Below are 13,383 nucleotides of genomic sequence, written 5' to 3'. Positions count from 1 at the left end.
CCTAGTCACATGCGGCTACCAGACCGCCTTCCTGGCCATCCGGGATTCTGCCAGTCCAGTAATTATTGAAATATTAATTTTAAGATTTGTTATTGGGCGCATAATAATTCTCGTAATGTGAGTGAAGATGATATGTATATTCATCGCAAGAATTGAAACTTATGTAGAGAGGAAAAAGGAACAGGGGTCGGTTTGTATTCTACAGGTATACAAAACAATCCAATCAAACAATCAACGAACAAAGGCCTTTTCGGAGCATGGGTATCGGATAGAAATGCCATAAAATTGTTGTGCAAGATTGCTGTGACAGTGTGGTGTGGTTGATGGTAGGTCTATAAGGTATGGTTCTATTGTAGCATCGGAGAGTGTTTCGAAAAAGACAATGATGCGCCGCCTAAATCACTCCGACTTTGGGTCCCGATCCATGGTCGTCTTGTCCAGCCTCGGTGTCACCCTCACGTTCTGTCCTTTCTAGCTCTTCCATTTGTTCTTCGAAAGAGGGCGGCTTCTTGAACGGGGCTTGAGGTACAGTCTCTCCCCCAGTCATCTGCCATTCCATTAACTTGGTAAAGGCACCGTCTGGCCGAGAGCTGAGATCCTGATAAGAGCCAATCTCTGCTACCCTGCCATCATTGCCCAATACAATAATCGTGTCAGAACGTTTGATAGTAGATAGCCGATGGGCAATACTGATGGTAGTGTTGTTCCCCCGCAGAAGTGATGCAAGCGCACTATTCACCAGTGTTTCAGATTCAGCATCCAGGGCTGATGTGGCTTCGTCGAGAATGAGAATGTCTGGGTTCTTGATCAGGGCTCTGGCAATGGCAATACGCTGTTTCTGTCCACCAGACAGCTGAGCTCCACGTGGTCCAACATGTGTATCTAATCCAGAAGGGAAGTCACTGATGAACTGACAATTCGCTTTCCGAGCTGCAGCTATGATTTCGGACCTCGGAGCATCTGGCACGCCATAGGCAATATTCTCCGCTATAGTACCTGAAAACAGCACGGGCTCCTGAGACACAATGCCAATTTTTCGACGCAGCGACTTGGCATTCATTTTCGCGATATCCTTGCCATTAATGAGTACACGGCCGTTATTGGGGTTATAGAAGCGTAATAAGAGTGAAGTGATTGTGGATTTTCCTCCACCGGAAGGACCGACGATTGCCACATTCGAGCCTTGTGGAATTTCAAAATCGAGATCTTTGAAGATGGTGACCGCAGGTCTAGTAGGATAGCTGAAACTGACATTCTCAAACCGAATTGGGCCCCGAGCAGTTTCAATTTTCTCGCCGATGGTAGGTGATATGTTAGGCTGTCTATCCTGAAGTTCAAATAAACGGCTAGCAGCACCGACACCCTTCATCAACTCGGAGTAAAAACTGGACATTCCAAAAAGACTTGATCCAGCGTAGGCGGCATACATAAGGAAAGATGTAAGTTCTCCAACCGTGATCCCCCCAGACTGAACGAGACCTCCTCCAACATATAAGAGGATAAGAATAGTCATATTCCCCATAAGGCCGGTCTGTCATATTGATTGTTAGTAGTTGCATCGAAATATATGGGATTTGCACCATACCGAACTGAAAAATGTTGCACTAATGAACGATTCCCTTTTTCCCAACTCGAAAATGGTTTTCACTTGATTATTGTAACGATGGACTTCTGACATTTCTGCGGCAAAGGCCTGACTTGTCTTCACATTTCCGAGACGCTCTTCGGCGATTTTAGTCAACGTACCCAAATTCTTCTGAATTTTGCGACTCAAGTTTCGGATTGCGCGGCCGTAGAAGAAAGCAGACAATCCGATAACAGGGAAAAGGAGAGCCAAAACGCTGGAAAGCTGTACACTGACATAAGTCATAGCGGCAAATCCAGCAGTACCGCTCACGACGGCTCGAAGACCATCGGAAAGGTTCTGGGTAATGGCTTTTCCAACAATGAGGGTGTCAGAGCTAAGCCTGGAAATCAAGTCACCCACCCTGTTTGCATCGAAAAATTCTGCATCTTGAATGAAAGTACGTCTGAACAATTTTGATCGCTGTCTGGCGACAACTCTTTCACCAACAATACGCAGAATTATGATTCTTCCGTAGTTCGCAGCTGCTCCGATGCACATAATCCCCGCAAGGGTACCAAAAAACATCGGCATTGTCAAACCAAAAAGGTCATTGGCGGTTTCCCCTTTGGTAACTATATCCATGATTTTTCCAATTGAGAACGGAATGGACATTGTGATTCCAGAGGAAATCAACAAGAAGAAAAAGGCAAGCCCGAGGTGTTTTGCTTCTGGCCGAGCAATTTTTAAGAGCCGCCATACTTCACTAAAGCCAGGTTTGTTCCCATTTTCTTTCGCATCGCGTCCTAGCTTTGCACTCAGATTAATCTGAGCTGCTTGCGCTCCCTTTTCCGAGAGTTGGAAGCCTTGTTCAGCATCTTCATCTCTGCCTTGGCTATCAGTATCCTGGACTTTGACCTTCACGGGATCCGTCGCTCGTTGCTGCGAATCGCTCAGTTTTCGCGAGACAGAGAAATATCGAAGCTGCGATGCTATCGTCGAGCGGGTTTGGAGTTGCTGTTTTGGGGAGAAGGATAATCTGGGTGCCAAGTCGGAACGAAACGCGTTCAGACCCAACGTCGAAGAGGTAGAGCTAAATCTTGACGGGCTCCAAGTTGTTAGAAGGGGCTGACCGGTACAAGGGTGAGCAGTGCGAGACGACTGTGCGCATATGGTACGGACAAGCCCAGTCCCAGCCCTGGGATCTAGGGCAGCCAGCAGCTTGGAGCTGCGCATGGCTGAGATGTGGTGAAATTCGTTCAAGGAACCGATTGCGGACAATTAGATTTCCATATCATGCAAATTGGGCGGCTCCAGCAGAAAAATCCATGACCATTTGCAGCCGTGGTATACTTCTGAGCAAAGGCGAATGCATACACTGACAATTCCTGCAGAACTGTGAAATAGTAAAAGGTGCAGGATGCTGACGGCGAGCTAGCCCGACTGCTCCGACCCATTACTTAATCAGTTACTGCCGATCCCGAAAGCGCAACCGCCAGAATGGTTCTGCCACCGCCCGCCGCCTGCCTTAGAGAAGATTCTAGCTCGAGCCTTGCAATAATAGACAGTAGACAGTGCAGGCATATTTACTTCCAGGCATATTGCTCTTGTCTAGGCACACATTTTGGCTCTAGAAAGTCCACGGTGAATTCTGAAGCCGTGTCGCCTCCGCCATAACAACAACCAATATCTTGAAGCGTCTCTTGCCGCGGGGCCCAACCCCACTACTGAAAGCGCCTCTGGTCGTTTGTTTACTCACGCAGAAAAATATCTCGAACCTCACATTCGCCATGGTGCTCGACTACAGTAAATGGGATGCGCTGGAGCTGTCGGACGACTCGGACATCGAGGTGCATCCAAATGTTGACAAGCGATCCTTCATCCGAGCAAAGCAGAATCAGATCCATCAACAACGGCTCCAGCGTCGCCACGAGATCGAGACGCTGAAGTACGAGCGAATAATCAACGACGGGCTCCTAGAACGCATTGACAAGCTACTTGGGGCACTTCGCCAACATGAGGGTTCTACTCGCGAACCAGAAGAACTGGTGTTCCAGTCTCTGATCGAGTCTGCAGGGGATCCTGCGGCTGACCAACCCCCAGCTCCGCCTGAGGGAGTTCATGTACACATCAAGGAGCAGCCTAAGTATTCTCAAATGATGGGCTCGCTGGTGGACCAGGTCAAGAAAGAGGTTGAAGACGATAAATCAGGAAACCGATTGCAAGCGTACATCACAGGGGTTCATGGCCACAAGGACAAGGTGTTGGGGCTACAACAAGAACTGCTGAAGAAATTGGCGGAGCTGGAGAAAGAGGAAACTAGTAAAATCACCAGCAACGATATACACACTGGCTTTGACAGCTCATTTGTGACAAAACCGGCAACTTCGGAGAAGGCAAAGGCTTCCACCGCCGGTCAAGCGAAGGTTGAGCTTTTAAATCCATCATCCGCAGCAAAGGATACGTCAATCGCTCAGTCCTCCGGGACAGATGCTGACGTTGAAGATGAAGATGAGGAAGCTGATATCAAAGTCAGTGATCTCGCTAAACAGTTTGCCAAAATACCAATAGCGGACTATAAATCCAGTCTTCAGTTTATCTCAACGCACCCCGAAGTGGTGGCCGAGAGTGAGACGGATGGTCTGTTGGTTGAAGCATTTAACAGCCAGATGGATGGAAATGCAGAATATGCTCGTCAATGCGTACACCATGGTCTTTTACTTCAGTACTGTCGCTCCCTAGGTCGCGATGGCGTTGCTCTTTTCTTCAAGCGGTAAGTCATACCTGTCTATAGCTATACAGAAGTATGGAGCTGATTTCCTGGGTAGAATTACGACCAAGGACCACCAAGCTGGTACACTTTTCAGAAACGACGTGAATGAAACATATAACAAGATCAAGACCCGCGCTGCGGAACTAGCGAAGAATAGAAGCCCAGAGAACGACCCTGCTGGTGTCGAGCAAATTCAATTGCATGCCGTTGACCCAAACACTAAAATTAACATCTCAATACCCCCGGCAGACAGCACCAATCCAGAAGAAATCGAAGCACGCAATATTTTCGATTCCTTCCCCCCAGGTCTGCAACGAGCACTGCAGTCGGAATCTTTGGACGAAGTGAATAAAGTCCTTGGCAAAATGAGTGTCGACGAGGCAGAAGTCATCGTGGATAAACTTGGTCAGGGGGGCATGCTCAGTCTCGAGGAAGGTATTGTTGATGCTACGACTGAGGAAGGTAGGAAGAAGCTCGAGGAGATTGAGCGTGAAGGAAAGAGGCAAGAAGTCATCGAGGAGATTGGCGAACCAGCTGAAGATCAATTGGACTGATTGACATCTTTCCCTGTATGTGAATGGAAAAAAGCAATTAATATTCTTCAATGTCATTCGCCTCATGTAGTATCAAAATACAATATTATTCTCTTGCTCTGTAGAGGCAGTACTGTCAATGAAGCTGTAGGTACTCCTCAAGGGTTGACAATTTACTATCCAGACCCCTTCAACTAAAGCGAGAATCTTTAATACTGTAAAACTCCATTGCATTGCTATCGATATATGGAACAGAAAGTAGAATGGGTAAAAAAGTAACAAATCATAAATTCAACCGATGCCCCCAATAATGAAATAAGACTACAAGGTGATTATTATTTCCAGGGCTCGCACTTCAAATCCGCCAAAGAGAAATAATAATCATTGATCTTTTCAAGATCAAAATGATGACGAGACTGGCAGGGATAAAAGGGTTGATAAAAGGCAGAGACATCGTCGGTTTGGCTAGCTCCAAAGACAGAGGCTTCCAGATGCCCTTATTTTGCATCATAATCATGTTTGTTTTGAAGTTCATATCCGTAAACTCAGCCCTCTATTGCAATATTCACATAGTGTCCACGCCCGCCATGACATAACTTGAATCAAGTTTGAAGTTAGACGCCCGAGGCACCAGGCGCATTCGAGTCCTTTCGCAAGTCGACAAGCAGTTCACGGAAACGTTCTTTTCCAGATCCACTAGCACCGCCTTTCACACCTTTACCAGAGACATCGACCAATTTAGCAATACGTTCCCAGCTAGTGCCGCCAGCAGAGGTGTCTTCTCGGTTGGCAAGGAATTGTTCAGCTTCGGTACGGGTTTGGGTGCGAGCCTTGTCGGCACGGTTACCGTAAGATACGTAAAAGTCATCGATGTCTTCTTGGGCTTTCTTTATCGTTGCGGCTTTCTTCTCTGCTGCAGCCTCAGCTCGCCGGGCAAGATCGGCATCTCTGCGGCTTCGCCACTCTCTGCGAAAGGTATATATATATTAGCATAGTCTATTTAACAGTGGCCCCAAAAAACGCATTAGTCTTACTTCACAACTTCGGGCTCTTCCTCTGGTGGTGCGTAGCTCGAATATCCCGTAGCAGGAAAAGGGGAACCAGTCCCAGTTATGGTTCCGCCAGGAGCAACTGCCTGTTGGTGCCACCAATGTCAACCTCCTATACTCATCAAACAGCTATCACTCATACCTCATTGCCGGTTTCAATTGCAGGAAATGACGATTCAAAACCTGAGATCTCTTCCGCTCCAGTCTGTTGAGGCGCGGGTTCACCGCCCAAGAGGTCATCGTCCTCTTCTACAGTTGCAGTGCGATCGTTAGGCGTAGCGAATTGGTCGGCGTCATCGCCGAGAGCAGCTCGTTCACGGGCCAAAAAATCGTCGTTATCAGCAGCGCCGTTGGTGTCGACGACCTCAGTTTGGCCTGGGAAGCTTGTTAGTTGGTCTCATTGCGAGCGTGGTTACCTAGGCGGGATGCGCACCTTCGTTGAAATCGTCTAGAGAAGGGAAACGGTCGGCCATTTTGTCAGGTGTTATGCGATCGGAATTTAGGTTGCACACAGAGTAATGAAAAGGCACCAGTGAGGATATTGTTATTAGTTGAGATTATTACTGGCAGTGTTGTAAACGGTGTCTGCCAACAATCACTATGATCGGGCGGCCGCTTTCTGCCACCGCCTTTGCGGAGCTTCCTTTATGGATCTCACTGGACGGAGCTCATCTACCTTAAGCATTGCTGGGAATATCACTTGGAGATATTGAGTCTGGACACATATATCGCATCCTTCTGCTCCTTCTGATTCTAACGGTTTGACTCCTTATATGCAACTCAAAACCCTGTCAACGACACCCAAACCTGAGTTCTTCCTCGTCGAAGAACTGCTCTGAGCATATTCTAGAGCTGTGTTATGAGCCATGGCCTACACCGATGATGCCGTACGCGCAAAACTGTCCGCGCTGAATGAAACGCAAGAAGGAATTGTCACAGTTGCACAATGGGTCATGTTTCATAGGCAAGCCCAGCTCCAGTCTCTAATGGCATATTTGACGCTAATTTCTTTTTTGCGACTATAGACGCCATGCAGACCGTACTGCTCAGCTGTGGCTGCAGAAACTTAAAGATTCCCCGGCTAACAAGCGGTTGAACCTGATTTACCTGGCAAATGGTAAATGTCTTTGTTATCTTTGAGTTGTCAGAACTGACGGATTCGCAGAGGTTGCGCAACAATCCAAAGCTAGACGCAAGGCGGACTTCTTGATCGCATTTTCTCCCGTTCGTCGATACTTTCAGTACATGAACAAAAAATTACAGCTAACGATAGCAGATCATTGCTGAGGCTATGTCAGTAGCTTACAAAGGCTCGTCCAACGACATACAACAAAAGTTGCGGCGCGTTGTCGAGGTCTGGAGACAGCGTGCCATCTTCGAGCAGCCTATCCAAGAAGCTGTTGAATCTCGTGTTGATGGTAAGTCTTTCATCTTGACCTTGCATTTCCAGGCATACTGAAAAACGAGCAGAGTTAGATAAAAACCGATCGTCCACCAAAAAGCCTTTGTTGGGAGGCTCTTTCTTCGGCTCTGGATCGGGGTCCATTCCGGCCGAGTTCCAGCCACTGGTGCCACTTCAAGTCGATGTCTCAAAACTCTCCGTGACATCTGGCTCGGCAGTAAATGCAGCCAATGCCGAATTTGACAAGTCAAATGATCCTTCAAAGCCAGATCCATCGCCGCCTGTACATGCGGCACGTCTCAGCCAGCTTCTCAAAGCACTGGCGAATGCAGAAAGCTCTGTTTCCGAAATCATCAAGTCCCGGCAGTCCTTAATAGACGGCCTTGAGAAACTGCTCGACAGCAACCGTGCTTCTCTTGCCAAGGAGAATTCTCTTTTGACCCAACTGTCGGAGAAGAAGGCAGACACGGAGTCACGAAAGCGGGATGTCGAAGATGCTATCATGCGTGGGCTCTCTGCCGAGAACTCACCAGCAATCCATAATGGCGGCGACGAAGATTCTCGCCCAGAGATTGAGACCCTCACACCACCACCAGTAGAATCCCTAACACCTGTTGATTCGCCCGGCCAATTTGGATCTGCCGCAGAAACATCACAACCGCATCCCTTCACCCTCTCTGACCACCAAATGGACGGACCTGCTGACCTTCACGACTTTTCTATGCCAGATATGGGTCATGAAGAAGCTGCAAGGCTGAATTCAAAACGACGCAAGGTTACACATGAAGAAGAGTACGGGGGCTAATCTTGCCTTTTTCAAATCTTCCCTTTAGTTATGTGGAATCTCTTGGCTTGTACAACATGACTAGGAATCAGACAATATTGATGTTAATGGATATCAATATATTGAGGGGAAGTAAATAATCATGCATTCTCTGTAATCGAGAAAAAAACGTAAACGTCTCGCTAAAGTAGCTATCATTTCATAATGTACAATATAACGATCGAATCTATTAGCTGTATGATCATGTCAGATCGATATCGATGTTGCTCGGTAACCAATTTGACAATGAAGAATAAGATGGCTCGTATTGACGCCAGTGGTGATGGTGGATGGATTCATCAGCCAGAGAAGAACCGAGATTGACTATTCTCCTTCGCATGAATTGCGGTGTATCTTGTTGTTGCTCCTGCTGTTCTGGAGGTGGTGGTGTGGTAGGGGGAGAATCGTGGCGCTTGGGTTTGACTATGAGAAGAATTATCATTCCTACAATAATCAACAGCAGGAGCAAGATGATCTTGCGCTTGGTGGTTTTCTTTTGGTAATTGGTAGCCTATTGTATGTGACTTAGTATGTGTTGGATCCCAGTAAGAAAATGAACATACCACTTTGAGCTCGGTATCTGCATGCTTGACATCCGTGACCATTCGCTCTACGTTGTAGTCTATACGGTCCAACATAGTGCCTTGATCGATAACCATTGACTGTAAACTGCGGAATATGTCGGATAACTCAATAATTCCTTTTGCAATGTCATTGATCTCTCTTTCGCGTTGTGCAATAGCCTCGTCGTTCGTGCCAATCAATTTCTGCGAGGTTTGCAGTAGGGTGGTTTGTGAAAATGACTTGTCGGCATCAGATTCCATGAGGGAATGGTCTGCATATGTACTTTGCACAGGCGTCGAAACTCGCTCGAATGGCAAGGCCATGCCCTCGAGTTCCCGTAGTTCTGCATGTGCTAATATCAGCGTGTGAAGCATTCAACTCGTTTGTAGACCTTACTCTTCAAGTATGTGCTTTGCTTTTTCCTGAAGAGAGCACTCGAATCTTGAACTCGCGATGCAAGCGAAATTTGAAGATTCTTAGCCAACGTCTCATCCCCCTGAGTCACGCCTCCCAACTGCTTTTGCTCCCTTACCATAACCTCGATCCGTTGAATGGCATTCTGGCAAGTGTGAAACCCGCGAGTAATCTCTTGAGTAAGCTGCTCAATAAAATCCTCCTCTTTCTTACGCGCTGTCTCATCGCCGAATCCGGGAAGTATGTGCTTTTGATGTAGCTGGTCTAGTCGCGCAGCCTTCTGCGCGATATCGGCGAGCAATTCATTCACTTCGTCCTGCACATCCATCCACCGCGGGGGTAGCAGGTCCATTTCAATCACCACATCGCCATCATCTTCGAAAGAGTCCGCGCCGGCGATCAGGCCGCGCCTTTCTTCTGATATCGACGGCGAGTCGGTGAAGCCCTGCGATGGTCCAAAGTAACGTGGCTTCTTGGTCGGATGGTGGGCGAAGGATTGGCGGTATGAGATATAGCTAATGGAGTTAGTTGGGTATGAATGAGAGGACAAAGGATGTATCTATCCATACAGGTTGGTCCGATCACGCCACATTGTGGCATACCAGGAAGAGAAGGCTTAGCTGCGCCGTCCACGTTGCATGTGCTTTATCGTTCGTTATCCGAGCATGCATCGACCGATCGATGATGAGAAGCTCTGGCAAATCACCTCGGGGTTGTGGCCAGCAAGTTGCAGCCTACGGGCTCCTCATGACAGTGACTGGACGTGGTGTTTAGAAGTTGAGCTAATATGTCATATCGCTTGGCTTGGAGGTCTGCGGGCCTTTGCGTCGCCGCGGAGCTTCTCAGCCCGTTTTGGGACTAGTGTAGCTCTTGGCTTAGCATGAGATGGAGGACGAAGAAGGGGAGCATTGATGCGATGCTTCAGTTGATAATATACACTAATTAGACATTATTGCATATGAATAGGAAATGTTTCGTTCTCCTGTAGGATACTCACAGTGTATCAATTGATGAGGTTCCTTGGAAAGTATAAGCGTAGAAGGAACACGGTAATTTGAGGCAAATCGCCTGTTCCCAAGGGATTCTCATATAATAGTAGTACAATATTATAAGTATGCGGGTCGAGTACGTGACTACCAAGCAATATTACTACACATGTATTGCGGTGAAGTTTTACAGCAGCCCTACAACAGGGCGGAAAATAGTTGTGAGCTGCGCCACGATCGCTCCCTTAGCCACATATACCGGTGCTGCACGCTGCAAGGGCCCTTAAAGTTTGCAGAGAAAACCCAGGGCAGTCTCATTTCCCATGGGGCTGTGCAAATAATGGGACCTCAGGCGATCCAGGCTTGAAGATGATCGATCTGCAAGGCGATGACTGCGAGGAAATCCCACTACCTGCCGCCACTCGCGCGGGTCACGTTTTTCTGCCCTGCACGCGCCACACGAGCGGCAGCCAACCGTCTTGGGCCATTCAGCTACTCCTGCCCCGAGAATCAGAAGAGGAACAATAATAATCTCCTCTCCCCCTAAGCCCATTTTCCTCTTCCCCAGTCTGACCACCCCCCTCAACTCCATTCCAGCCGACCAACCTCTGACTGCACATTGCTACCCCGAATTCGCGTTTCTTTCTCTAAAAATGGTACGGCCGTCGCTCGCTTTGTCTGCCTGTCGCTGCTGCAGCCCGTCCTGTACTCCCCACTCTGCGGGGCAGCCCAAGGCTTCGATTGAGGAAACGCTTGCTGACCCTATCGCCATTTTTCCAGGCCGATTCTTTGACCGAAGACCAGGTCTCCGAGTACAAGGAGGCCTTCTCTCTTTTCGTAAGTCGCTGCCCAATGCTTTCGCCTCCCCGCAATTGAGATAAGACGACAACTGATGGGTTATCGGTAACAGGATAAGGATGGTGATGGTGAGTAGACAAGTCCAACACAGCGATGATTCTACCAGTCACTATGGCCCAGTTGACTAACGAGTGCTTGCTAGGACAAATCACAACCAAGGAGCTGGGCACAGTCATGCGTTCTCTCGGCCAAAACCCTTCCGAATCTGAGTTACAGGACATGATCAACGAGGTCGATGCCGACAACAACGGCACGATTGATTTCCCTGGTACGCTCTTATATTCTCTTATAGTGGAGGCGGGGCTAGTGGGCTTTCTCTAACTGTCGCAGAGTTCTTGACCATGATGGCCCGCAAGATGAAAGACACCGACTCGGAGGAGGAAATCCGTGAAGCCTTCAAGGTCTTTGACCGCGATAATAATGGTTTCATCTCCGCTGCCGAACTGCGCCACGTCATGACCTCTATCGGTGAGAAATTGACCGACGATGAAGTCGACGAGATGATCCGCGAGGCCGACCAAGACGGCGATGGAAGAATCGACTGTGAGATCCGTCCGAGTGCTGTCCGGTATTGGAAGCTAACCTTATAACAGACAACGAATTCGTCCAGCTCATGATGCAGAAATAGGTGTTCATTTCGGACTTGTTTGCTGTGATTTGTTTTCTTCATCGTGGACGTATATAACGGGCTATGATTTTGTTGTGTGCCATAATCTATTAGGCAGGTGTTAGTTTAGGCCGTTGCCGTTGGGTTGGAGTCGTCCATTCTGTCTTGAATGTTTGAGCCAAGTCAAATGTGCGATAACGAGCATAGGTTAATATTCTCATTTCTCATTGAGACAGGTTTCGAATATTGAACTTAACATTTCAACTCTTTTTCTTTGTCCCTTCACTGATATTACTTATCTACGAGCTTGACTTGTGCCCCTTTCGTACCCCCGTATCATACAACATGCAAAGCCACCGTGTTTGTATTACGTTTTACTCCCATAGAAGAGCGCTGGTGAATCTAATCATCGGTTAAAGCGGAAAAGCTCCATGTACTGTCTTGCCAGGTCAACGCCAGTATCCATATCATCCTCCTTTTCTGGTAGACTCGAAACCCCTCCCCAGCTTCGATCCAGTAACAATGCCTCCAATCTCTTCTGCCGCCGTTGAGCTTCCCTTTCATACCACCCTGGCTGCCGCCGCTGGTTAAACCTTTCTTTTACTTCTTTGCCGAGATCCGGTACTAGAATAGACTCTCGAGCAGTCTTGTCCTGAATCGCAAGCCGTGCCCAGAATTCCCGTATTAATTGTGCAATGTCGGCATACTCTGCATTGACTTCTTCTTCCGTCGGTACATAGGAAATGTCAACGCTAGGCTCGATATCAGCAAGACCATCCTCTACCGCCATCAAAGCTCCAGCCGACGCGATAACCGATGGTCCCTTCCATTCGACCTCCATAATCGTCCCTCTCGGCCTTGCCTGCGGCTGCGTCTGCCGCACTTCTCCCAGCCTAACCCGAAAATCACCAACATCATAGATGGCCCCTGTGACAGTGACCGTGTGCCGATGACACCAGAGCGGTTCACAAGCCCGCACGAAGTGCCTGAAGAGTTCCGCCGACGACGTGATGGGGACCGGCGACATGACCATCTCTGAACCCACACGCGGCGTGTCTGATGACGCATATATGAAGCCGACTTTGGGATAGTTGGTTGTCGATAGGAAGTGCATGTAACGCGGTCTTGGCGCGGGATTGGGCGCGTGCGCAGATGCTGGGAGGCACGAGGGTGTGTCTTTCATTAACTTGTGCTCTAGGCCCCAGCGGCCGAAGGGAACGACTTCATCGCCGTATATTGAGCGCAGGCGCTCGGTTAGAGGGCCTAGGATGTTTGGCGCGTTGGGGCTTGAGGGGATGAAGTAGACCCTTAAATCATTAGACCAGACTCTGAGGAATGAGGATAAGAATGTGGGAGGAGTGTTTACCCTGTATGTGGCATTGTGAGGAGCAGGTGTGGCAACGAATATTGTCTCGATGCTGGTGTTGCTTGCGCTCATGAGAGATGCAAGTCCCCCCGCAGTACCCTCTTCAGGTTCTCAGCACATAAGGATTTACATGCAATGCTTATCGCCCCGCTTGCATCAGATCAGTCGATCGAATAGAAAAGGATTGGAATGTGCCTTTGCATCGACGACGTGTGTCGTCGGTTTGCAAACAAGATCTTAAGCTTAAGCCTCAAGCCTTAATGAAGATGAATGCACGGTGGGGCTGCGGGGGCGCCAGGCCGATTGGTTGGAGGAATATCAATAACGAGCAATAGCTTGTTACCAGAAATAGGGATGTTGATAGCTTCGCTTAATTTATATAGTACTTGCCTGAGGGCATATCGAAAGCATTTCTCGCATAAATCATGCTGGGTGTGAATGGCC

The 13,383-nt window shown here is 48.3% G+C and overlaps 7 protein-coding genes across 7 annotated transcripts; 3 read left to right on the top strand and 4 right to left on the bottom strand.

Annotated features, from left to right (window-relative positions):
- Positions 1-64: 64 nt before the first annotated feature.
- Positions 65-2,999, bottom strand: BGW36DRAFT_335394 (ABC multidrug transporter Mdr2). The gene is made up of 2 exons (XM_046212935.1): positions 1,586-2,999; positions 65-1,531 (listed from the first exon to the last, which is right to left on the bottom strand). Exons 1-2 carry the CDS (start codon positions 2,798-2,800, stop codon positions 395-397), a joined length of 2,352 nt encoding a protein of 783 aa, XP_046077179.1. The 5' UTR covers positions 2,801-2,999; the 3' UTR covers positions 65-394.
- A 355-nt stretch (positions 3,000-3,354) lies between these two features.
- Positions 3,355-4,891, top strand: BGW36DRAFT_286878 (Cdc37 N terminal kinase binding-domain-containing protein; the record flags this gene model as incomplete). Its single annotated transcript, XM_046210462.1, has 2 exons — positions 3,355-4,337; positions 4,393-4,891. 2 exons carry the CDS (start codon positions 3,355-3,357, stop codon positions 4,889-4,891), a joined length of 1,482 nt encoding a protein of 493 aa, XP_046077178.1.
- Positions 4,892-5,084: 193 nt separating this feature from the next.
- On the bottom strand, positions 5,085-6,607 carry BGW36DRAFT_458280 (clathrin light chain). Its single transcript, XM_046222006.1, has 4 exons — positions 6,353-6,607; positions 6,062-6,294; positions 5,905-6,005; positions 5,085-5,836 (listed from the first exon to the last, which is right to left on the bottom strand). Exons 1-4 carry the CDS (start codon positions 6,390-6,392, stop codon positions 5,485-5,487), a joined length of 726 nt encoding a protein of 241 aa, XP_046077177.1. The 5' UTR covers positions 6,393-6,607; the 3' UTR covers positions 5,085-5,484.
- A 1-nt stretch (position 6,608) lies between these two features.
- Positions 6,609-8,225, top strand: BGW36DRAFT_370764 (DUF618 domain-containing protein). Its single transcript, XM_046215280.1, has 5 exons — positions 6,609-6,883; positions 6,945-7,036; positions 7,085-7,143; positions 7,196-7,337; positions 7,390-8,225. Exons 1-5 carry the CDS (start codon positions 6,786-6,788, stop codon positions 8,124-8,126), a joined length of 1,128 nt encoding a protein of 375 aa, XP_046077176.1. The 5' UTR covers positions 6,609-6,785; the 3' UTR covers positions 8,127-8,225.
- Positions 8,226-8,236: 11 nt separating this feature from the next.
- Positions 8,237-10,187, bottom strand: BGW36DRAFT_97733 (t-SNARE). The gene is made up of 5 exons (XM_046222735.1): positions 10,120-10,187; positions 9,692-10,041; positions 9,105-9,637; positions 8,708-9,051; positions 8,237-8,655 (listed from the first exon to the last, which is right to left on the bottom strand). Exons 2-5 carry the CDS (start codon positions 9,712-9,714, stop codon positions 8,347-8,349), a joined length of 1,209 nt encoding a protein of 402 aa, XP_046077175.1. The 5' UTR covers positions 9,715-10,041; positions 10,120-10,187; the 3' UTR covers positions 8,237-8,346.
- Positions 10,188-11,077: 890 nt separating this feature from the next.
- On the top strand, positions 11,078-11,594 carry BGW36DRAFT_355532 (putative calmodulin; the record flags this gene model as incomplete). The annotated part of the gene is made up of 3 exons (XM_046213656.1): positions 11,078-11,234; positions 11,297-11,509; positions 11,560-11,594. The coding sequence occupies 3 exons, from the start codon at positions 11,078-11,080 to the stop codon at positions 11,592-11,594; spliced, it is 405 nt and encodes a 134-aa protein (XP_046077174.1).
- A 385-nt stretch (positions 11,595-11,979) lies between these two features.
- On the bottom strand, positions 11,980-12,953 carry BGW36DRAFT_394292 (mediator complex, subunit Med20; the record flags this gene model as incomplete). Its single annotated transcript, XM_046217900.1, has 2 exons — positions 11,980-12,880; positions 12,940-12,953. The coding sequence occupies 2 exons, from the start codon at positions 12,951-12,953 to the stop codon at positions 11,980-11,982; spliced, it is 915 nt and encodes a 304-aa protein (XP_046077173.1).
- Between the last annotated feature and the right edge of the window lie 430 nt (positions 12,954-13,383).

Source organism: Talaromyces proteolyticus, assembly GCF_021365285.1.
Source record: "Talaromyces proteolyticus strain PMI_201 chromosome Unknown BGW36scaffold_2, whole genome shotgun sequence".
Classification (NCBI taxonomy): Eukaryota; Fungi; Ascomycota; class Eurotiomycetes; order Eurotiales; family Trichocomaceae; genus Talaromyces; species Talaromyces proteolyticus.
The sequence above is the reverse complement of the archived record's forward strand: the minus strand, read 5'-3'. Positions and strand labels throughout refer to the sequence as shown.

Bases quoted from the DNA above. Each gene is read 5' to 3' on its own strand.
- BGW36DRAFT_335394 (XM_046212935.1), bottom strand. From the start codon at position 2,800: ATGCGCAGCTCCAAGCTGCTGGCTGCCCTAGATCCCAGGGCTGGGACT. The intron at 1,532-1,585 runs GTATGGTGCAAA...TCAATATGACAG, and splicing joins GTGCAACATTTTTCAGTTCG to ACCGGCCTTATGGGGAATAT.
- BGW36DRAFT_370764 (XM_046215280.1), top strand. From the start codon at position 6,786: ATGGCCTACACCGATGATGCCGTACGCGCAAAACTGTCCGCGCTGAAT. The intron at 6,884-6,944 runs GCAAGCCCAGCT...TTGCGACTATAG, and splicing joins CAATGGGTCATGTTTCATAG to ACGCCATGCAGACCGTACTG. The intron at 7,037-7,084 runs GTAAATGTCTTT...ACGGATTCGCAG, and splicing joins CCTGATTTACCTGGCAAATG to AGGTTGCGCAACAATCCAAA.
- BGW36DRAFT_458280 (XM_046222006.1), bottom strand. From the start codon at position 6,392: ATGGCCGACCGTTTCCCTTCTCTAGACGATTTCAACGAAG. The intron at 6,295-6,352 runs GTGCGCATCCCG...CAAGCTTCCCAG, and splicing joins TCTAGACGATTTCAACGAAG to GCCAAACTGAGGTCGTCGAC. The intron at 6,006-6,061 runs GTATGAGTGATA...TGGCACCAACAG, and splicing joins CAATTGAAACCGGCAATGAG to GCAGTTGCTCCTGGCGGAAC.
- BGW36DRAFT_97733 (XM_046222735.1), bottom strand. From the start codon at position 9,714: ATGTGGCGTGATCGGACCAACCT. The intron at 9,638-9,691 runs GTATGGATAGAT...TAACTCCATTAG, and splicing joins TGGCGTGATCGGACCAACCT to CTATATCTCATACCGCCAAT. The intron at 9,052-9,104 runs GTAAGGTCTACA...TAGCACATGCAG, and splicing joins GCAAAGCACATACTTGAAGA to AACTACGGGAACTCGAGGGC.